Source organism: Sylvia atricapilla, chromosome 7 (genome assembly GCF_009819655.1).
Source record: "Sylvia atricapilla isolate bSylAtr1 chromosome 7, bSylAtr1.pri, whole genome shotgun sequence".
NCBI classification, from domain to species: domain Eukaryota; kingdom Metazoa; phylum Chordata; class Aves; order Passeriformes; family Sylviidae; genus Sylvia; species Sylvia atricapilla.
In genome coordinates, this window is record NC_089146.1 from 24486877 (window position 1) to 24510694 (window position 23818).

The 23818-nt window shown below is 45.1% G+C and overlaps 1 protein-coding gene across 15 annotated transcripts in view; it reads left to right on the top strand.

Annotated features, from left to right (window-relative positions):
- Positions 1–23818, top strand: part of BIN1 (bridging integrator 1) — a 93687-nt gene that overhangs the window by 62548 nt on the left and 7321 nt on the right. For 2 of the 15 annotated variants that reach the window (XM_066323034.1, XM_066323025.1), the window contains 6 exons: positions 285–367; positions 7776–7926; positions 11972–12100; positions 20651–20743; positions 21508–21618; positions 22410–22511. In XM_066323034.1, coding sequence (XP_066179131.1) covers positions 285–367; positions 7776–7926; positions 11972–12100; positions 20651–20743; positions 21508–21618; positions 22410–22511 — 669 coding nt within the window. Of the gene's footprint in view, positions 1–284; positions 368–3054; positions 3106–7775; positions 7927–11971; positions 12101–14952; positions 15125–16622; positions 18395–20650; positions 20744–21507; positions 21619–22409; positions 22512–23727; positions 23779–23818 lie in introns of those variants that run through there. The other 13 variants (XM_066323035.1, XM_066323031.1, XM_066323020.1 and 10 more) reach the window with 12 other exon arrangements.

Genomic DNA, 23818 nt, shown 5'->3' on the forward strand with positions numbered 1-23818 from the left:
ACACTGGTGGGCCCAGGTGATAGGGGAGCAAAGAGGATGATCTGTAAGGAAGACAGAGCATTCCCAGGGAGACCAGCAGCTCTTCATCAGCTCTGTAGCACTGCGTACCCCACAGAGAAGTGGAAACAGATTTAGGGCTGTCCTGTCTTGGGCTAGCTGAAGAACTGTGCATATCCTGCCACAAGCCTGTGTTTGGTCAATCTGTGCAGGCCAGCCCAGCCTCCCTTCTGGCATCTGAGCTCTTCTCTCATTCTTGTTCTGTCTTTTGTTTTTGTATTTTGCAGTTGAACCAAAATCTTCATGATGTCCTGCTGGGTCTAGACAAGCAGTACTCAGGCAATGCCTTCCCCGTTAAAGCACAGCCCAGGTCAGTAACTGTGGGTAGTGTCTTTCCCTCAGCAGGGGAGGTGGGACAGGGATATCTCTACCTACCCAGAGGTATTGAAACCTCCAAGCTGTCAGTTGCAAGTGATTTGCTCATCTGCCAGTGCCCTCCTGAGACTTCCTAGAGCCATGCTCAAGATTGCACTTGGCACTGGGTGGTGCAATGCAATACCTCTTACCTTTCTAGGATAGCATCTGGAGGCCTGAACTTTCACTAGGTGCTGATATTTAGGCAACTGACGCTCAGCTCTGCTTTTAAAGTCTCAATTCCAGCTACTGAGCTGCCCTTTCTTCTGGGTCCAATTGCCCAGCAGCTGTCCTGTTCTTTCCCTCAAAAGCTCCCACCATGTACCTGCAGCTTGTCAGCTGGAGCACCAAGAGCCCATTTCCCCAGCCCCTTCTTTGGCCCTCCAAACTTGGAATCACCATTTTGCCAAAGCCTTATGCCCATCCTGTGTACCCAGCTGAAGTGTGTTTCTCCATCCTGTTTGTTGTGGAAGTAGTTGCAGCATCACTAATACGAGGCCTCCTGAACTCAGAGCACTTTCAGTCTGTGTGTGTGCAAGGAGTGAGTGTCCTCTGGCCTTCAGTTTTCTTTCCTCAGCTGGGTCCTGTCCTGTATGTTTGAGTGCAAGTCTGCACATTCCCTAGCACTGAGAAGGGAGAGAGAGGTTGGGCTCTGGATTAGGCTGACTGGCTCCCATCCAAGTGCACAAGTGATGAAACAGTGTTAGGCTCTGTCCTCCAGCTGCTGCTAATCCCACGTGGTGGGTGAGCAGGAGCACTGCCCAGGTCCTCAGCTGGTGTGTTGATGGAGGGAGGTGGTGAAGTCAGCATGAAGTAAGGGCAAGCTGTGGTCTGAGTGCATTGGTTTAGAAGGGGTAGATCAGCTGTTGAGACCTCTGTTCTCCCTTGTGTCTCCTCCCAGTTTAACCTGTTGCAGTCATGCATAGATGGCTTGCATGTCTTCTTCCAAAAATTCTTCCAATGTGGTGTTTGCCAGCTCTAAAGAACGAGGAAGTTTGGATTGAATTTGGCCTCTGAATTCTGGATTGCTGACAGCAGACTTCAGTGATGTTAGCTGGAATGCTACTTGTGAAAACAATGTCTTCTTCCCAAGTTAGCATGTGGTGTCTGTTGATCATCACAACCCAACTAGACTGAAACCTTGTGAGGAGACTGTAGTGCCCATCCTCTTGCTGCCATGGGCTGTGTTGTCTCTGTTAGCAGCATTCTCCAGGGTCCTTGGAGGAGGATGAGGTAACAGGAAAGATGAAGGCTATAGCTATTGCTTTGCCCAGCTCCTTTTTCCTCCTTTCTCAATTCCTTGAGGAACTGATTGTAGGCAGTAGTGACAACCTGGCCTGGAGATGTTAATTGCTGTTGTGACAGAAAGTTTCTGGCCTTAAAGAGCTTTCAGTGAACAAATTATCTGTTTTTACAATTCCTGTCCCATCTCTGTGCAATTTCTGCCCCCTCAAACTGCTAGCTTCCCCTGGGGCTTTAGCAGGTGTCTCAGCTGCAGTTCTGTGCCCTCTGGCTGGCCCTAGAACCTAAAGCTGAGTGCAAGCACAGGGATCCCTGTGTGGGCAGCAGTCTGAGTGCTGCTGTTTTGTCCCCCATTCACTGCATCTCAGCTGAGATGCCAGACCTGTCCCAGAGCAACTCTTCCTCCGGAGCACAGTGAGGCAGGGTGTTGTAGGAGGATACACCAAAGGTTTGCCAGGGTGGTTTTGCAGTGACCAGGAAATGCTGTGAGGTACCTGTGTGTCTGCTGCACATCTGGCCTCTTGTTGTGGCACAGGGCTGGGGTGAGAGTGTCAGGAGGAAACAGCCCTCACTCATCTGATGGCTTATTGTGCTCTGCAGTAGGAGCAGATGCTTCCCTAACCCTTTTTACTGGGAAGGGGATTGGAGATTGATACAATGGCAGGAAATGAATGAGGTGTGAGAAGAGAGGCAATTATCTGTGCATATCATTATGGCATTCATGGGAGGCCCTAAAGAAATCCTACTATGGCTGATGTATCTGGTGCTGGCAGTGTAGCACAGTAGCACAGAACAGCTAGTGTATTTCTGGGATCCTCAGATGTATGTTTGGTATTTGCTTCTGAAAGAGTTCGAACGTTCAGGGCTCAGATGCCTTGAAGACTGAGGAAACCTGTGGGATTATCCTAGTGTGATGGGGCAAACTGGGAAAAGACATGGTAGGAAAGCTGCTGATGAGGTTCCATGTATAAGACTGCACAGACTGCATAAGAAAAGAAGAATGGGGAGCTTGTTTCTTTTGCAGCAATATTCACAGGGGAGAGTGAGGAGCTGTGAAAGGATGTTTACAGTTTTTGTTTTCTTCTTATCCATTTGCATCCTGGCCCCATATTCCAAAGTGCAGGGAAAGTTCTAGTTTGCTTATACATACATATATATCTTTGACAGGGTTAAAGAACCTTCTATTACTTTCTCCAAACCTTGCCATAGCTTTCTAGTAATGAAGGGAAATGTGTAGGTGTATACATGTGTGTGTGTGAGTGAGAGAGAGGAGATCCTGTCATCTTGATTTCAGCAAGTTTTGTGGCACCAACTAAATGGGTGCTTGGAAGCTTAACTTTTCCTCCCTGGTTTGACTGTGCCATCCTGTAACTGAAATGATTTGCGTGCCATCCTCAACAGAAAGAAAACTAAACTGTTCGCCAGGCTGAGGAAAAAGATGAGCAGGTACCGGTATGGAGAGCAGCATTTCGATACATGTTTGATTTAGTTCCTAAAAACTGGAGAGGCTGTTGATGGACTCTAACAGCCTGGCACGTGTTAACCCTGTGGTGGGAGAGGGGTCCTTTGCATGATATGGTGTGTTTGTGGCCTGCTGGGTCCTGCTGAGATTTCTCTGTGTCTGGATAATCCCATTAACTGCTTGTGTGCCTGGTTTGAATCCTTGCTTCTTTTCCTATCTAAGAAGGCAGTGTGAAAACTCAGGCATTGTCTGTCCAGTTGTTTTTGTGTGATGGAAAATGCAGTGCTGGGTTTTCCATGGGAAATATAATCACTTTTGGTGCTTAACAGCTTCTAGTTTTTCCTAGTGGGTTTGTCCTTTTGAACAGGTCTGAAATGCTGCATTCTCATCCCCTGCCTGGCTAGGGAGGACCAGTAGGAAGGTCTTTCACATTCAGAAGTCCTGTCCTATCTACCGGTTGCAATTGGGAGAATGATGAGGTGGGAGAAGGATACTTCAGCTTTGCTCCTTACTTGCTCTGTTCTTGAGGATCCTCACTATCTTGCTCTGTCCATTTAAAATTTTGCAGGGCTGGAGGAAAAGGTAGCCTCTTGCCTTGTATAAAGACTAATGTCTGCATCTTGCCTTCGAAACAGTGATGGCATTGATTACCTGGGTTGCTACAATGCCTGAAGTTACTGTAGGTCAAGGACTCTGACAAGAGCATGTTCTGGAGGAAAGTGGGAACTGCTGTATAATGGCATGGAAAATTTCTCTAGTTTTTGTTTTTCTTACTTTTTATGTTGGTACTCCCTCCATGGGATCCTTACAGGAAGAAAAAAAAAAATTATAATCATCAAGATGGTGTCCTGCCAGCAATAAAAGAAAGTGCTAATGGATTCGGATCCTTGTTTTTCCTGATCCAGTTTCCCACTGACTGGGGCAAGTCATGCAGCCCTTCTCTTTGTGTCTGCTGTGCCTGCTTTGTAAAATAGGAGGTTGGAGAATGAAGAGTAGTAATTTCACAAGGAAGCTGACGGGCAAACTTAGATATTTGTGTCTTCAAATGCAAGTAGTAAAGCAATATATTGTGTTGTTACTATTCTGAAGTTTTCTACTGTAGGAAAAAGGAGGATTCACTGGAGTGTTCCTCTGGATGTCTGTCTCTGGTCTTGGTTGGACTGGTGTTGTATCTGTACCAGGCAGGAGGTCTCATATTTCTAGTCACTGAGAACGAGTATATCTCCCTTTGATGAGCTCTACACACAATGGGTTCCTGCTCTGCCTTGGTAAAAGTCCAAGTGCCCCAGCAGTTAAGGTGCCTGACCTGGGCTCTGCTGAGGGTTTCTGCTGTCAGAGCAGCTGCTGGGGTCACAGAGAAATGTGCAATCCCTAGTGCAGAGAGGGAGGATCTGGAACTCAGTCAGTCTTTGATCTGCAGCAAGAATGTACATTTGTGCCACCATAGGTTTGGTACGTAGGTTCGATTTTCTTTCTTTTGCCCATCTTCTCCTTTAATTTTTTTTTTTTATTTCTAAATAATTCTCCAGCATGCTCTGGTGGTAAAAAAATTAATTACCTTTGGCTAAATGGCCCAGTGCGAGCCTTAACTGAGATGCCAACCTTTTTTTATTTCTTAACTTGAGAACTTGGCAGGACATGACTGATCTGTTTTTAACATATTGGAAAGAAGGCTTTAGCCTCTATGTAGGATTGTTACAAGTGCAAGGGAAGCTCATCTGCAGATGTTACTCTGCCCTTCAAGAACAAATGAGGCAGCATGGAGTGTCTGGGATCTCAGCAGCACTAAAAGAGGCTGGGGGATTTTGACTTTTCCTTCAGCTGCATTAGACCCAGCGCTCTTTCCAGCTTTCTTTTTGCAGAAGAAAGTTGACACCCCTTTTCCTTCCCTGCCTGATATTCCTGGAATTGGCATCACTTCCCATTTGCTCATGAGAAGGAAAAAGACAGAGCAATGACCTTGTTCTTTTGGCTTGCTTTTACTGTGATGTTCGTGTTTGGTCAGTAGGTAGAGTCCCCACACTTGTGCTTTTTCCGCTGTTTCCTGGAGTAATTATTTAGCTGGAGACAAGACTTTGCTCATTGTGGACAGTGTGTGCTCCCTGGGGGCATGTGAAGGACAGAGGATCCTGGTGACCATCTCACTTGACTCTGGTTGCACTGGCTAAATTCAGCGAAGTTGCAAAGCAACAAGTGCAGGAATGAAGGTGCCACTCAGGGGGCTGAAAAAGGCTTGGCCAAAATTAGCATTGGCATTTTACTAGGGGGACTGGCCAACACATCAAACAAGCTGTAAATAGTAGTGACTTAATGAAGGCTTTAGTGTGGGGCCCTCACAGCACAGTTCTTCCCCTCATCCTACATGGGCTGACTCACATGGGAGTCTTTTACCAATATATCTCCAAATTAAGTCACTAACAGGCACTGGAAATAAGTCACTACAAAACTGATCCATGGCCTTTAGAAAATAAGCCCGAACTCCTTTCTCACTGGGAGAACTGGCCTTTCCAGGTCTCTAGAAGAAAAGTCTACCCTTGTTTTGGTAGGCCAACTGGTTGCCAGTAGTCCCAGTATTCCCAGTGTAATCTGGGCATTTGGGAAGTTCTGGCACTGTAGATCACTATGTCTCCTATCTTCTTCAAAGAGCTTGCAACTCCAAGGGAGGTAATACGTACTTCCCCCCCCCCCCCCCCCCCCCCCCCCCCCCCCAAGCTATAGCATTAGAGGATGTTTTTTCATGTTTCCTGGTGACTGACTCCTGTTTAGGTCAGGACTTCACCTTCACCCTCCAACCATTACTACTTTTTACTACTTTTAATCTGTTGCACAACTTTGCAAACTTTGGAGAATTCTTTACAGAACCCATGTATTGAAGTGATTTCTGGGAACTTCTGAGGAAGGACACTGTTCAGTCAGACTGAAGAGCTGCAGGGGTTGGCATATATGTTTTTAGTCTCTCCTCTTCCCTTTTCTTTCTTCATGTGTCTCTTTCTCCATTGGTGTGTGTGTGTCCCTGGTTGAGACCTGCTGGCAGAGAATGTCACTGGGTTTGTTGCATCATGTTGGTGGGCTGTTGGCATCAGTGTCATCAGAAATATCCAACCTGCATGTGGACCTGAGAAAAAGTGCTTTGTGTGTGTGGGATATGGGGGAAGAAGGTTGGGGGAATGGGTGAGGGTGAAGTGAATGAAGAGGGAATGGGATGGGGAGCTTGAAAGCTGGAATGCTGAGCAGGATGAGATGCTTGCTTGTAAGAGGAGGTTTGTTGAAATGCCTTGCTATCCCTTCTTCCTCTTGCTATCCCCCATTTGCAAACAAATGTTTAGGAATGAGGCCATCATGCATGTTGGCCAGTGACCACCACAACTCAGGCATCCAAGTGTGAGTGGATGTGTTTGAGGCTCTGGGCTCTCTTGAGACAGAGCAAAGTAATAAATTACTTGATCTCCCTGCAGAATCAGATCTGCCTTGCTTTAGTGCTGGCTCTGTGCCAGGATTTAGTGCCTCAAGTTGTAGGAAAGGATCTGTTTCTTTTAGCTTCTCTCAAGGCCTTGAATTTCACAGGAACTGTGACTTTACTTTATAAGTAGAGTCAAATATCACTCGCTGTAGATGAGGTTGCACAGCCCTTTTGCAATATGCTGTGATATTATATTTTCATCTGTGTATGGTTTTTGCCAAACTATAACCACTTCTGCTAAAATATCCCCCAGCAGTGAATTTTCCCTGTCGACATTCTCTGGTAACCAACTTTTTACTAAATCTCTCATGATTCTGTATTTTGAAGCAGAGACTTGACACCTAGCCAGGGCACGCCTGTAGGGAAAGGCATGTGTCTCTTGCCATTCCTTTGAAGAATCTGCCCAAATCTCTCCAAGCTGTGAACCAACAAATGCCATTGGCATATGCTTTTTGCGTCTTAATTCCCTGAAGAATCCCTCTTGACTATGTGTCAGAAACAGTCTTGGAATAAAGACCAACTAGGGAGACCTTTCATAATAGAGAAATCTCTGTTAGTAGCCAGAACCTCACTGTTCCTTTGCTGTCTGGAATGATCTGTGGAACCTCTGGCTGCTTTGCCTCTCTACTAGCTTAATCAGTTCATACAACATCAAGGAATAAGATATTCTGTAATTACAGCCTTAGTTCAGGTGCTGTGAATGTATTAGTCATAACCCATGCAGATGTCAATATACCACCACACAGAAAAATTCTAGTCTTGTGGAATTTAAAACTGAATGAGGAGCACTGAGCTCCTTTCCTCATCTGCTTCCCCAGTATTAAAGACTATAACTTAAGGTCGGGTATCCCACAGTTGGGCACTTATATTAAAATCTAGCAAAATTAAGGATGCCTGGTTGTTTTGTTTTTATTTTTCTGTGTTTGAGGCAAGTGTATCAATTCTGTAGGCATTTAGTGAGTAGCCTGCTGCAAAGTAATGCTGCTGCAGTGTGTTGGACTGCGAGTGACTCAGCAAAGATGCTTCTCAGAAGCTCCAAATGTCTTCATTGTTTATCTGGGCAGTGAAGCAAAGAGATAATGGAGGCCGCTGATCTGTGCTGGTTAGCACAACTCCTTCTAGGCCTGGCTCAGACTTCTCTCTCTTTTTCTTCCCCTCTCTCTCCCCCTCTCTCCCCCTTTCTCTCTCCACTTCCTTCAGTGACAGCACCCCAGCGAAAGCAAATAAAAGCCCCTCGCCTCCACCAGATGGATCTCCTATCACCAGCCCTGAGACCAAGACTGTCAACCATGAGCTGGAGCCATCCACTTTGGAAGCACCTGGGGCAAGCATCCCAAAGTCACCGTCTCAGGTAGTGTCCCCATGACATTGACCGTGTCTCAACTGATGGCACAAGCTCTGTGAGTCAGACATCCATCAGTTGCTTTTTTAGACCTCATCCTGAGCACACAGAATATAACATGATGGTTGTTCTCTTCCACTGGTTCCTGAGAAAGTTCCCAAGAATGCGAGTTGCTTATTTTCCGTCTTTATATTATAAGAACTGAGTGTCTTTGAATGGCTTCACAAGGGGAAGGCCAGTAAGACATTTTGCTGTCTGAAAGGGTGGCCAAGAACATCCAGGGACGATGGAGCTGTAGCTAAGTGAGGAAGCTTGTTCTCTACGTTTGAATTAACCTGTGAAATTCAGTGGTCCAGTTTCTTCTCAAGAACTTCTGTAGTTCAGAAGGGTTAAAATAAAAAAAGCTTACTATTTTAAGGAAAACACTTTGGATGATGTTTCACTTTACTATCAAGATACAGTATTATGCTAAAAAAGAAAAGGGATTATATTTCAATGCAATGAAGAAATTAGGTGGCTTCCAGGAAGAAGATAGTCTACTATATGGAGTCTGATACCTTCCATATGGCCTTCATTAGGCCTTTCCTTACACAGGGAATATCCAGCAGCATGTTCAAAACAATAGATGTAGCTACTCAACATATCATATATGTTTTACTTTGGGAAGATGAAACACTTACTGCATCTTCTTGTCCTTCTGTTGCTGAGTGGGGGAAAAACTTAGTAGGGAAAAGTAGTAACTAGGCCAAAATTACATTGTATTCCAATCTTTGTATCTCAGTAAGTGGGACACTAGCAGTAGACTTCCAGGAAGAATTAAAGCTAAGAGGGGTTCTGGTCAAACTGGTAAGAAAACCCACTGCCTCTGAAAAGAAATGGGTGCAACCCAGAACTTCCTTGCTGTTCTCATGCATAGTAGTGTGATTCCAAATCCAAGTGTGTGGGGTAGTTTATCTCCTGTTTCTGGATAGCCTCTCACAATATTTTTCTCTCCACTGCATGTTTGATTTTTAGGATTATTGAGGGACAGGAAGGGGACGTGTGGCAAAATTTCTTTTCCAGCCCTGTGAGATGTGTGGATGCCTGGCAGTGTCTTTTCAGGATTTCTCCAGGGTCTCTGAACACCAGCTGTGCAGAGCCTAACTATGGCTTCACCACCAACCTGGTTAGGACTTTTGGAGTAGGCTGTGTGTATGAGGGAGAGAAGATGGGATATCCAGAATTGCCCTTCTGTTGCATGGGTGTTTTTTTTGGTTTTTTTTCCCCAGAGATTTCCAGAACTTGACTAAAATTTGGAACAAGAAATCATAGATTAATTAAGCTGTTCACAACAGACTTCACTAATCCTGTCTGTGGACTTATCTTGCTGAGTTTGGTTTCTTCCCCTTCCTTTAAATAGCTCACATAACCCTTGTTTTTGCCAGCCTGCAAGTGCTTCCTCCTTCACTTGCAGTCTGCTTGCCCACAGGAATGGGGCCAGAGGCACCCCTTGAGGAGGCAGCAGGATATTCCAACACAGCCCGGGCTTGGATGGCCACAGGCAAGAGTGAAATGACATTTGCAGCGAATGCTGCCACCGCCTGGCAGCTCTTTCCCAGCTGTGTTTATTTCATTCCCCCAAGCATCACTACAGTGAAGAGCAGGAGCTCCACTCCGTATTCACAGTAGCTGCTAAGAGGTGGAGTTGGCTCCAGAGGCAGGGAAGACAAAGGCAAGAGTTTCACACTCAGAGCCGAGCCTGAGTCTGTACTGATAAAATCTAGAAACCAAGTGTGTGTCAGCTTGCCAGGCAGCTGGGAACACAAGTGTCTGCTCCCTCAACAATGCCCGACTTTAACACTGAAATCTTCACAGGTATCATTACTTCTGACCTATGGGTAAGTGATTTGCTCAGTGGTCCTCCAAGGGAGGCTGAGGGGCCGCACCCTCTTTGGGAAGAGGGAGCATAAGGCAACAAGCAAGAACAATTCTCTGGCCTCTTTGTGTTCTGAAATACCAGTGCAGAGTGTAAGCAAAGGCTGTGGAGAGAATGACAAGACCAGGAGTGATCAAATAAATGTTAACTACATTTTTAACTGTTCCCAAAACAACCCCAAACTCTTTACTGCTATTTAATTTTTAAAAACAGTTTATTTCTGTCTTTTGGAAGAAGTGAATGCTCTGAGCTCTCTGCAGAATAATTTGATGATGGCACAAGACTTCAGGGTAACTGTGAAACTTAAAAGGTCAGACTTCTGCTCTCAGTTACACCACTGAAACTCTGTAATGAGACTTTTGAAATCAATGCACCTGTGTTGAATTTGGGCAGGTAAAGCTCTGTGAGATCCAAGTCAGCAGAGGAATTTTAGAGGATTTGTTTTATTTTGGGCAACAAAGTTGTTAGTGCATGATGAATTTATGGGTATAGCCCAACATCATTGTGCAATCATCTTGTCTTCGAAATGTGGTTTTAGACTGCTGTTGGAAGTAATGCTGGATAGTGTGGAAGTGGCGATTTCCAAGATGTTATTGCATTGGAATGAAGGAGGCTGACTATCCATATTAGAGAAATAAATAGTAGAAGAGTTGTGATATTTTAAACTTGAGAGTAAGTAGTTGGAGCCTTCCATTTCTGCAGAGGGTGGTTCTGTTCTGAGAACAGCATTTCCCTGAAATTTCTGGTCTCATCTTGCAGTTGACAGACAGGGGGTTTTCAGGAAGGGATTGTTCTCGGGGAATATGGACACACCACCTTCTGCAAACAGTGAAGAGTTGGAAATGAACAGGCTTCCATTATTTCCCCATGCTAGCTATTCAGGGGAAAAATAAAAGTGTGTTTTCATGTACAATCACTCTATCTAAAGTAGGTTAATCCGGTGAAAAAATGGGCATGTCCTTAGAAATCTGAATAAAAGTTTTGTAGAACTCAGTTATGTGCTGGAGGAGTGTGAACACAGGCCTAGGAGTAATGGATTTCTGTGTTTCATATCTGAGCTTGACACTGATACACTGAGTGCACCTTGTCAGGTCTCTGAGTCTTGCTGCCTTGGATCCAGTAAGAAGATCAAGAAGCTGGAAAACTTAATTGTAAATGGAAGGCATTGTCATTGCTGAGAATTGCTGTGGTGCTGGGAACTTGTATGGCTGATTTATTCCAACACAGCGGCAGCTCCTCAAAGTCTGATTTGATCTAGAAATGATCATTAAGCCTTGTGCACAGCAAAGTATGAAAAGTATGTGGATGGGTTAATCTAGGCAGGATCTACCACGAGTTCCATGGGGTTGTGGATGCAGTGTCAGGCTGAATCTTTAGCATGATGAGGGGGATTAGAATGGGTTAGTTAGAGTGACAGAGTGAGGTGGTTTTATGTATTCACTGGGATCTCCATTTGGAAAACATGACTTCATTACTGTCAATGTTCACTGGTGGAACTGAAAGCAGAGTTGGGCTCACAGCAGTCATTGCTTCTCAGGAGTTTGAGTTGTTCTTGCCTAAAGCTGAGATGCCATCAAGAACTCCTGCAGACCTTTCTTACAGCACACTGAAAACCAGTGCACAAGGGAGCCAGTATTGGGCAGGTCAGTCTGTCCTCATGGCCCCCTGCTCACTGTAGGACAAAATGGAGTCTGTTCTCCCATTCCCTATGGGTATGGTAAGTATGGCAAAGGGAGGCAGTGCTGGCCTCTTCTCTTGGATCATGTTCTCAGTAATTGGTCTGCTCCCTTCCCAGTGGTTGTTTTGAAGGTTGCACATGCTTTAATTATGTATGCATGTCCTGTCGATGCATATTAATTGTGTTACGCTTCTCCTCTGCAGAGGGAAACTTGCCCACGGCTGAAGTGTAACTAATGATGCCAAACCTTCTCTGGAGGCGTGTGGTTATTTACTTTGTTTTGTTTCAGTTCAGCCCTTCAGTCCTTCCCCTCTCTCTTCAGATGGATTTGATTGGACCCTGCTCTGTGCCAGTGGTTGTGATTTCCCTCACCTTCAGTTTTTGTGACTAACCTGGTTCCTGTCTTTGGTTTTTTTGGGTGTCGCCGTCTGTGCTGTGGCCATGTGCTCACTTGCATGCAGTTGAGGAAAGGGCCTCCGGTGCCTCCGCCTCCAAAAGTCACCCCCTCCAAGGAGATCAAGCAGGAGAACATCATCAGTCTGTTTGATGACAATTTTGTCCCCGAGATAAGTGTGACAACCCCCTCGCAGGTTAGCTGCTGTGCCCTGCCTAATTTTTCTCTGCCTCTGAACTCTTCCTTCAGACCTTTCTTCTCTTTGGAGGTGTCAAGCCATGAAACCTGGTCAGGTGAAGGAGGAAAGCAAGTTCAGCATTGGATCTCAGAAGGCAAAGCATTACTTAGGAGCTGACTTAGAGGGGAGAGTACCTAAAAAGCAGTAACATGTTGCCCTTTGAGAGCTTTCATTCATAGAAGAAACAGGAGAAATGTACCTGGTCAAGATACCAGAAAGTGGTCACTGCATTTGTTCAGCAGCAGTGCATGTGGATTATGACTCTCTTCATATCCTGTGGTGTGGTTTGCTCTCTCCAGACCCACTGATCCTGAGTGTGGATGAAACATGTTTTTTTCTGCTCATGTACATCCTGAACTGCTTACTTTGGCATCTCTGCCAGTTCTGGGAGAAGACACTTCTGTTCTCTCTGTGCCTTCACCCATGAGCTTTGTGGTTTAAAGCCCACATCTGCACAGGAAAGGCCAAAAGGAATTACCAAAGTTCTCTTTGCAAAGAGCAGCTCATGCAGTTAGATGGGCAGGACTGTGCCTGCATTTAAGACTGCTGACACAGTCTGTCAGTGTTGCCAAGTGTCACCTTCTGAAGCCCTGAAAAAGGAAAAAACATTTTCAAATTATAGATTTTCTTCTTCACTTTCCCTTTGATTTAATGTCACTGCCAGAGAGGCTGTCCAGGTGGGAAGTTTTCTGTTGGATCTAGGAGAATGGCAATCCTTATGTATATAGGAGCCTGACCAGATTTCTGGCCATGTCATGACATACCTGCATCTACTTTTTTTAAATATATATACACACATATATATACATGTGGATATATATTTTCCCTAAATGCTTGTTAAAGCACAAGCCATATCTCTATCAGTGCTCATCTGTGATTCATTCCTTAATTTCTCCTTGCATCACGCTGCTCCCTTGCCTCTGGTTTGCCACCTTCCACCCAGCTGCTGAGGAGCAGAGACAGAGTGGGGAGGGAAGGAAGTCTATATTAGATTCGGCGCTGCAATAGATGAAACTTGCAGAGTGGAGAGATGATTTGACATCATCTCTCAAGGTGGAAGGTGGGGACTGCAGGCAGCTGAGCAAATCTTTATCATTTTCTCTGCTTCCTTCTCCTGTATGGTTATGGACAGCTCTGTCTGCCCCATGGTCTGTATCATGTGTTTCCATGTGAATGCCAGCCCTTAGACATTATTGTTCTGCACCTGATCAGTGCTCTGAGCCAGGAGGGGATCTGCTGTGACTTATGACCAGATGGGAGTTCTGAGGGAGGACTCTGGTTTCCAGAACAATCTTCACTGAAGGGCCCAACAGCCCCTGGCATTCAGTGTGTTGCCCAGGGCTGTTCTGTTAGATGTCTCAGTTCCAGTGAGCTGTCTTGTGGGAGATTTGGGTAAAGGTAAAGGGTGTTAGCCCTTGCATTCAAGTCTTGAATGACAGGTAAGACTATTCCATGGCTACAGCCTTTGATATCTCACTACCAAACAAAGCTAAAGATTGGGGTTGTAACCTCTCTGGTGGGTGGCCTGGATGTGCTGGAAGAGCATACTAGAATTACTAGAATGCCAGTTGATTTTTGCATGTTGGTCAGGGCTCATTACTGTGAGATGAGAGAGTTTGGTTCCTTGTCCTCATCCTGTGGATCTCAAAGTTATGTTCATAAGGCAGAGAAAAGTCTGTAAGAAATTTGGGTAAGAGGAGATTAGAAGAGGTGAAAATCATGGTGATGTCAATGGTATTCAGAAGACTTACATTAAATGGTGTCTCTTGCTACTTTCCAGAAGTAGGATTGTGGGATTTTGATACTACTGTGGAGACCAACCTGCCAAAATTTGTTATTGAAAAGGTGGCTGAAGCAGTAGGGCCAGTGAGCTGGGAGGTCATAGGAAACAGGGGCAAATCTTCCTGACCTCTCAGAGACAGCAGCTTCCTCTGAAGCTGAGTAGAAATCAATATCTTCTTTTGGGTAGATAAATCTAAATCACCAAAGTGATAGTCCAGCTTTAAATTCTAATAGCTTGTGTCCTTTGTCATAACGATTTATTAATGGTAATCAGCAAATGTGATATCACTGTCTTCAGGTAGAGCATTAATTGCTCAAAGGGAATTATTCTTCTGACTTTGAAGAAAGTAGCAAACCATCTCAAATTTATGTTTTTTTAGAAGACTTGTATGTGTAAGTTTATGGGATGCACAGAAATGAAAACAGCGTTTTTGAACTGGAGAGGGATTCAAATCTCTTAGCTAGGGAGATTTGCTGTATTTTATGTTTCTGACTCAGAAGGTGGGAGGAAATGAAAAGCTTTAGCAGTTAGCTCTGAGGTCTCTCAGACTTCCCTTACAGCAGTTTGAGTGGTTTTCTGCCTGGATTTATGTTCCTGAGATAGGTTGTATGGATGGCAGCTCTTTTATCTGTAGCTGAGGAAGTCAGTCTTGGCCTGTCAGTATAAAGGCAGCTGGATGAGCTGTGGGGGATAGATACACATAGAAGAGCAGTCCTTCTGACTCGTCAGTGGCAGTGATCCTTTTGACCACAGCAGATCAGGTGCTCACGCCATGTCAGCTCATTTGGCCAGCTGGGAAGATGAATGAGTGCTGCGGAAAAGGCTTGGCTTTGGTTTACAGGGCCCCCGTGAGAACTGCCTGTGCCTGTGGGCACCAGGCAGTCAGGAGTCACATCCAGTGTTTGCACTGCCACCATTTCTTCTGCGCTTGCAGCCTCAGCTCCGGGATCTCACACACCCTCCCTGCACTCCGCACGCGCGCCTGTGTCTAATGCTCGTACTACTTTTCTCCCTCACTGCTGCCAAGTTTGATGCCCCTGGGCCCTTCCAGGAGGGAGCCAGCCTGTTGGATCTGGATTTTGATCCCATTAAACCAGATGCCACTGTGGGGAAGACCCCCACACCTGCCTCCCAGGTTGGTTCTTATCGCCGTTCCTTCTCCCTTCGTAACTGACTTGCGCCCACTGGAATGATAACGTGGGCCTTGGGTGTGGGTGCCCAGGATGGGGACCCCTTGGTCTTCTCTGCTGGATATGCAAGTCCAGGAGGAATCAAATGGCTGCTGGCCTGGCCACAGTCTATCACTAGGTGTTTGTGGGGTGCTTGGGCTTTATGCTGATGATCCACTTAATGTATGTTCCTCCCTAGAGCAGCATCCTCTGTATGCTGTATGTATTTAAGTTATTATTCTGTGGATGGAAATTCAGCCTGAGCTCTGTGCTCCTGCTATAAATTGCTCTCAAATGGATTTTTCAATTAACGGACACTTTGATAATCTGCAGTTACTTAAGGTGAATAAAGCTGTAAATAGATATTCAAATGATATGGGGCCCTTCTTTTTCTGTGTATGACACAGCCTGCATCCATAGATGAGAAGCAGTTTCCTGCCTGTCACAGTGTGGTATCAAAAAGGAAGGTGCCTAATTCTCTTCTGGCCTGTACCTGGTCCAGTCCTCTGTCAGAGGCAGGTGGACTGTGCCTCATTTTATGTCTAAATGATTGGAGACTTTGAAGTGCATCCTGGATATGGTTGTTGTCCTCACTGAGACTTTCCATTTTATATGTGTGTACTGATTATTTTTTGCCTGTGGATGCCACTAAAATTTGTAATAAGCATAATTGTGTTGTTTATTGTTTGTCTCCAATATCATCACATTAAGTAGGTCTGTATGGCACAGATCTTTGTAGGAATAAAACTTATTTTGTCAGAGAGATCAAACATTAGATATTTGATTCTCCTAAATTAAAATACTGTATCTGCAAGATACTAGTTATTATTGTAATTTGATACACACCAATGTGGCAAAGCTATATTTTTTTGGAACTTTATGTGGAGACATGAGCATTTTGTGTCTACTTGCCTTCCAGAACAAGCTATATGTCAGGATAAGCTATTAAAAAACCCAACTTTTTGCTTTTTTTCTGAGTCACCGGTTAGAACTCAGATAATTGGTTGAACTGACATAGGATACAAGTATAAATTTGACTTAAAATGGAATTGTTATCCTTCCAGCAAGCAACAAATATTACGCTAAGTGGATTTTCCAGAAGTGCTCAGCAGTAGCATATTTAGTGTTTTATCCCAGTTATTATTTGCTTCAGAAGTCATTAAAAGAGAGTCAAAAATCGATAATTTCTATCTGTAACCAAACTACAAAATATAGTGAAAACCACCTAGTTATCAAAACAGTCAGATTTATTTCCTATATGGTGGGCAGTATGGCGAAGTGCTTGAGCTATTTTACTACTGATCCAAGACACCACAGAATCATAGAATGTTAAGGGGTTGGAAGGGACCTTAAAGATCTTCTGTTCCCAGGGATGTATAAATGTACTAACGGATATTTTCAAAACGTGCAGTGATAAGTGCTGTTGAATGTGTATGTCTGCTTTAGTCTGATCAGTGTCTGTAATGTTTGTACTCACTGAAATAATCATGTATAAACATGTTTTTTTGTTGCTCTTTGACATGCTTAGTCTTTACCTTGGGATTTATGGGAGGTAAGAAATTCATACAGCTTTTGTCTCTCATCATGTACTGTTCACATGCCAGTGCCATCCCTGTTCACATACCTGTCTCCTTTCCTTCACTGCTTCTCTTTCCTGCACATCCCAGACCAAAGTTGCTTTGTGTGCTGCTGGACCCACTTTTGCACCTTGTATGAAGCCCCAGGGCAAACCACATGTTTGCAAGTCTGTCTGGCACTCTAAGGCTTAAAATTCTACCAGTGCACAAGCCCATTGCCTTTCCCTGCTAACCCACTCATCTTTCCCTTGGCATAATGCTGTGACCTTCACCTCATACCTAATACTGCTGTGGCATCATCCTCACTCTCGTCAACACAGTATTTCCTAAACTCTCTACGTCCTGTTGGTCTTGCGTGCGATGCATAAGTATCTCAGCTGCCTCTCATCATTACTGCCTGTGCCATCAGATATATATGCATCTGGAATTGTCTGTGGTGTTTGCTGTTCATTGACCATCAGTGTCAGAAAGGCTGATGTGAATTAGCTCACCCTGTGTCTACACTGGAAATTAACTGCAGGCCCAAGACTTGCCTGGCATCTGCCTCAACCTCAGCTTTGGAGCTTGCTGACAGGGAGACCCTGCACATGCCCTGCATCTGGACAAAAACCTGACCCTCATTTATGCCCTCTTCACATATCTGGCCTGGACAGGTCTCAGGTTACTGCAGATTACCCCCTTGAGAGATACTTCAAGCACAACTACTTATGAGTCCCTCCGGACTGACAGCCAGCAGTGTGGACAGAAAATGTTTGATCTGGGTACTCAGGCCTGCTGCTGGAGCTGGCTGTATTCACTGAGTAAGCTCCTGGCCTTGGCTCATGTTGGGGAATTGAGTCCTGCCAACCTTCCCATTCCCGAGAGCCAGACCACCCCTGGAGTGACTGCTTGGGAGGACATGAATTTGCCCTGGCCTGAGGACTCACTGTAGCTACTACTGTCCTTCACATGGGCGTAGGTGATGTCAAGGAAGAAGGTTTCCCCTGTGTGTTTTATCAACCATCAGTGTTTAACATCTGTATGTGCATTGTCAATCTGTCTTCATAGGGAAGAAGAGACTGGCTAGGAAAAATCTCATTCCTTTCAGGTGAATGGGCAGGGGTGAGGTATGACTGTATCTGACTGGGCTGTGCTTACAGTCTTGGCTGGTAAAAGTTTTTTTGGACCACTTCTTTCATTTTGCAAACTGATTTTACCCAAAGGAGAATTTGCTCAACCAGGAAATGCTACCAGTCAAGGTGTTCACACTCTACCAATTCCCATCGTGGCATACCATACACAAAGAGCAGAGCTTCCTACAGCTGGGGAATCTTCCTCCTCAAGTCTTCTGAAGTGTTTTTGTTATAAATGTTCTTAGCTGTTGATGAGAGGAGGTATGTTTGTGGTTCCTTAGTCCCATAGGCCATGAGGTTAACAGCTGCATAGAAACTTGAGTGCAGCACAGCTGACTTAGTTCTGCAGACTGGGAAATGTGCGTTTGGTGTGCATGATGCTGCTGTTGGAATAAGCAAAGCTTTTAAACCTGGTAACAGCAGTGAGCAATTCTTCCTCTCCCTGTACTGTCTTTCCATGACTGAAAATGATTTTATAGGCCTCAGGATGCCCCACAGGTATATAAAATAGAAAAATTGGTAGCTGAAATGTCCTTTGTTGAAATCCAAGGGATTAATTTAGATCCAGTTTCTCTAATTATTCCATACTATTTTTGCAAATCATCTGCTTAAAAAAACCCCACAAACCGTCACATTGAGCTTCTTTTCATTTGTCCGTATAAAATTCTTGCTTGGTCAGATAGAGCTGGCCTGGCATTTTGTCCCAGTTCCAGTTTCACTGAACCCAAATAAAAACCTGGGAGTGAATCTAATTAAACAGGAGAATCCTTTGTAGCATTTCATATGCATATATTTACCTTAGCACTACCAAAGCTGCTGAGGGAATCCTCTGTAGGATGGGAACAGCTCTACTCTTAATAATATCTTCTGGCAGTATAGGCCTGTGGATAAGGTGATGGGGAGACATGAGGAAGGATGTGATAGGGGAGGATTGCATGTGTTATGTGACACCACTGGAGCAGCTGAAGGTAAAGTAATGGCATTTTATTAAATCAAGCATTTATTTATTTATTGCTGCTTTTATTAGAATGCTGCTTGGAGCATTGTGCTAGTGCATGGCTAGTAGCCAGATGGGTGTACATTTAAGGTTTACCATGGTGATTGCTTTACTCTGGGGTTTTGTGAGGTTTGGACTATGAGAACTGCAAACTTAAGGAATCTGGACAATGCCTTGTTTTGAGTATGATTGCATTCAGTGATTGATTTAACTGCAGCTGGCAGCTAAGCACCACACAGCCACTCACTCATTTCTCTCCCATTAGTGGGATGGAGGAGAAAGTTGAAAGGGTAAAAGTAAGAAAACTTGTGGTTTGAGATGAGACCAACTTAAGTAAAGAAAAATAATAATAATTGTAATGAAAAGGAAAATAACAGAGATAAATGAACCCAAAAAAACCTCAAGAGAGGCAAATGAAAAACAGTTGCTCAACACCAGCTGACTGATGCCCAGCTCATTTCTAACCAATGGTGCCTGATCAGCTTTTCCCCTAGTTTATACACTGAGCGTGATGACATTTGGGACACCCCTGTGGACAGTTGGGGTCAGCTGTCCTGGCTATGTCCCCTCCCAGTTCCTTGTTCCTCCCAGCCTCCTTGCTGGCAGGGTAGCCTGTGAAGCTGAAAAGTCCTTGACTTGGTGTAAGCACTGCTCAACAACAACTACATCACCAGTGCCGGCAACATTATTTTCATCCTACATCCAAAACACAGCCCTTGTACCGGCTATTAGTAGGAAAATCAACTATCCCAGCTGAAGCAGCACAACAGGTGTTTATCAAAGGTATGAGGCATGTAGGTATGCTGAAGCTGGGTATTCCCATGTATTAAAAATAGCAAATCTTGGGAGTCTTCCCAGACACTGCCTGGCCAGTCTCCCAAGGGACTGATTTGCAGCCTTGGTGCTACCAGATCCAACATACTTCCTGCCTTGTTGCAATTTCTGGGAGGAGCAAATTAGTATCTTTAATTTTGTGTTTAAAAGAGTTAACCTGGCTAGACAAGGGAGAATAAAAACTTGAACCACTGGAAGCCTGTCACAGGTGTTTGCTTGGTCTTTTGTTGTGCACAGAAACCCCAGTCCCCAGGCTTTTTAGAACAGTCTTTGCCAGGCAGTGATTTCTGGGTGATACTGAATCTTCTTGGTGGTGGCAGTTTTTGTGCAGTAGAAACTTTCCATCAACACAAATGCATTACACATTGCATGTGGAATATTCATAGAAAATTCTTAGTAATAGAATATTCACAACAGAATCCAAATTCACAACTCTTTGGGCCTGTCCAAAATTGAAGGGAGTGAAAGTTGATTCAGTGCTAATGTCATTGATGCTGGGTCTGGACTAAATTCCGTATCTGGACGCATTATTGCCGTGCTCTTTTGTTTCTGGGAGAAGGCGAGTACTTAAATATTCTTGATTGTTGATCCTTGGAAGTAGACTATGGAGAGATCCTTGCTCTTTTGTGTGCAAGAGAACTTGTATTCTCTTACAAGTGGGAAATATAGATCCAATCATAAATACTCTGTGTGTGTGTGTGTAAAGTAGGTCTGCAGTTTAGATCGTGAAGAGAAAGAGGCACACAGAGGCACTGTGTGATCAGAAAGAGGCACTCTTTGGCATTTCATTGATTGCCTCTGAATTACTGCCTACTGGGTGGCTGGAATTGAGGGATTCTGGCTTTGTTGTGATTTCCATGAGCTAGAGAGAAAGGGGGAGACAAAAATGTAGCAGATCCTTCGGTGTCTCACTGTTAGTCAGCAGATGTCTCAGACAGTGGCACAGAGCACTTGGGCAGGCTGGGCTGCACTTTGCTGCACACACGTGTGGCTGGAATGAGAGTAACTCCCTACCGGGATGACTTTTGTATTGCAGCCTGCAGAAGCAGCCCGTGCAGGAGCTGAAGCAGCTGGATCAGAAGCAGCAGCTGGAGCTGAAGCATCTAAAGCTGAAGCTGACTCAGGATCGGTAAACACCTCAAGGGACAGCATTCCCTTTTGTCCATCCCTTTGTTACACAGCACATGTGGGAGGCTGGGCTGGGAAAAGAGCTTTGTTGCTGCTTGGAAAAACACATTGCTGCCACTGGAGGACTTAAAATGCTCTTATTCAGGGACCAGGCTTACTTGTTGCATTTTGTCTGCGTAATGTTTAGGGAGAAGTTCTGTTGGAAAATTCAGTAAAAGAACTGTCCCTTCACCCATGTTATGAAGTCAGCCCATAGCTCATGCTTCCTAAGCTGTGTTGTCAGCTGGATTATTTACCTGCCCTGTCCTCTGGGCTCTGGCTGTGTCTCCTGAATATCAAGGCTTCCTCTCTTTTTGGTGACACTGCTGTGCTTTTAGGGGATAGGGGTACACCCCATCTCATGGCAGCTTGGTTCCTACAGGCTGTCACATTTGAGTTGTCTGCTTCAGGAGGGCTCTATGAGATTGCATTGTGACCACAGCAACGGGGAAATGCCAGGCGTTATGGTCTCAGGAAACCTACAACTCATCCCTGCCTTTCTGCAGCCTTAGGCAGAGCAAGACAGCAGTCACCAACCCTGCCTTCTCACTGCTGCCTCTGCTGTCTCTTGGGGTGTTTTTGTTGCTGACTGGTGTGCTGGGAAAACCCACTGAAGCCATAGGATGGTTGGGGTCTGGATCTTCCAGGGTGGACTTGGAGTTTGAGTTTTGGATTTTCTTTTCTCAATGACTTTTTTTCCCTTCCTTCACTGCCAATGCCTACCAGAGCTCTCTGCCTGCTGTTGTTGTGGAAACTTTCCCTGCAACCGTCAATGGCACTGTGGAAGGAGCTGCATCATCTGAGAGAGCTGACATGCCCCCAGGATTTCTGTTCAAGGTGAGTGTGTGGTTGTGCAGCATCAAGTTCCTGGTGACGGTTTTTTCCTTCCCTGTAAGGCATTAACTGCTTTCACTCAGCATGGCCATGGGCTAGGCCACGTAGAAAGGCAGAATGGAAGTTGAAGGAGAGAGAAACTTTCCTGTCCAGCAGTGCAGTTTCATGGACTTCCAGATGTTTCAAAGGATTATATAAGAGCATCAGCATCTAAAGGTCTCGTACTGTGCAGCAAAACCTGTTCTCTCTGCTGCAGTGGTTTCTGTCTTGGTGGTGTGGTGGTGTTGGTCACAGACTCTGAATAGTGGATAAAATGTTGTGTTCCTGACAGGAAAATTAAGCTTTGGTGCAAGTGCCAGACTGAGAAGAGTTGGGAACACCAGCAGGAACAGAGAACTCTGTGTTTGGAGAAGTTAGAAAGCCAGGATTAACTAGAGAAAAGTATTGGACTAGACAGGGAAGTTTGGTGCATATTCTGAATATGCCAAAGATTGCTTCCAGCAGAGGTATGGAGGAAGGAGTGATTTTGGGTGAGAATAAGCCACAAATTTAATGTGCATAAGGGAGTGTGGTAGCAAGAAAGCACAAATGTGTCATGCCCTGAAAGTGAGAATTTATACTATCTTACTATAGGAACACTTCTCTGCTTTAGTCATTCCTTTTTTTTTTTTTTTTTGTGGGTTCTGCTCAAAGTGCAAGAATGCCAGAGCCCTGAAGGAGGCTCATAACATTTGGTCTGGTTTGAGGTGGCATCATAGGCTGTAGTGCTCAAAGTGCTCCTTCTGTCCCTGCAGGTCCAGGCCATGCACGATTACACGGCCACTGACACTGACGAGCTGCAGCTGAAGGCTGGGGACGTGGTGCTTGTGATTCCGTTTGAGAACCCTGAGGAGCAGGTGAGTGGGGGAGGCAGGGTGTGACCCTGGGCCAGGTGGAGCCAAGGGGATTTCCTGAGCTGCTTCTTTCTTCACTAACAGTTGGCTGGCTGGATGCTGAGCCATTAGTTTGTGGCTGGAAGCTGTCAAGAGAGCCGGTTGTCCTTGAGCTTGGCTTCCTGCAGCAGAGGGGAGAGCTCTGCTTGTTACTGGAAAGTAGAGACATTATCGTGCATAAAGCATGTGGAGTAGCCATGGGTTCTTGTCCCTATCAGAACATTTGAGTCAATACAGTGGCTCTCTGGAACAGGGAGCCCAACAGAACCCATGCTTTGCCTCCTGGCTGCCCCTAAACTTGATGGACACTCCCTATGACTGCTACAGCATAGTCTGTGGCATTGAAAGAAGTGACTTATACCTTATAAAGTTTTCTTCTCTTCTGAGAAATGTTGGAGCTCTGAGAAAGCAGCTGGTGGTGGATGTCTTGCACTTAAGCACAGTAGTGGCTGTTTCCAAATGACTGTGTTTGGTCAGGAGATGGCAGCAGAATCAAAGGCAAGAGCAGGTCTCAGCTCCGGAGGACAAGTCTTGCTGCCCATCTTCAACCTGAATTTACTTGGTCATATTTTTCTTTAATTTTGGGTATTTAATGCACTTGAGAAAGTGCCCTCAGTTTCTTTGTTTGAGGGCACCCAGCTGACAATCTACAGCAGTTTTACTACTTTGACTGAGAGAGGTGGTGAGTTTATAAAATCTCCCATCTCAGGTTTCTGTTTGGAAAAGAGAGAGAATCCTCCAAATCGACTGAGTAGTTATCAGCTCTTTGGGTTTGGCCAGGTTCAGATAGGATCTGGATTCCCCAAGGGGTAAAGGGAAGGTGATGTAGTTCACTAACTCAGAAGATGTGGATCCTCTTTGTGGCCCAGCTGTTGGCTTTGTGAGTTATGGAGGCAGATCATGCTGATGCTTGTGAAATGGAACAATGAAATGCCAGTAATTCCCAAGCAGCTAGGGGAGGAAAGGTATTTGGGGAACAGGCACTGATTCCTTCTGGAGACAAGACTCCTCACTGGGTGGGGCTGCCCTGCACAAGCATTTGTGAGCATTTCTTTCTCAGAAAGTTTTCTGGATGGAAATGAGTGTCAGCTCCCCCAGTCTCTGTGGTAGGAGATGGCGTTTGTGGAGCAGATGACGTTTTTGGATCAGAGTTTTTCAATGCCCTGTGTTTGCACTTTAGCTGGATGTGGGTGCAACAGCCATGAACTCAAGACTCTCCAAGCTGCAGAGGGTGAGCTCTGAGTGTTGCTAACATGACTCTGTAGCTGCAC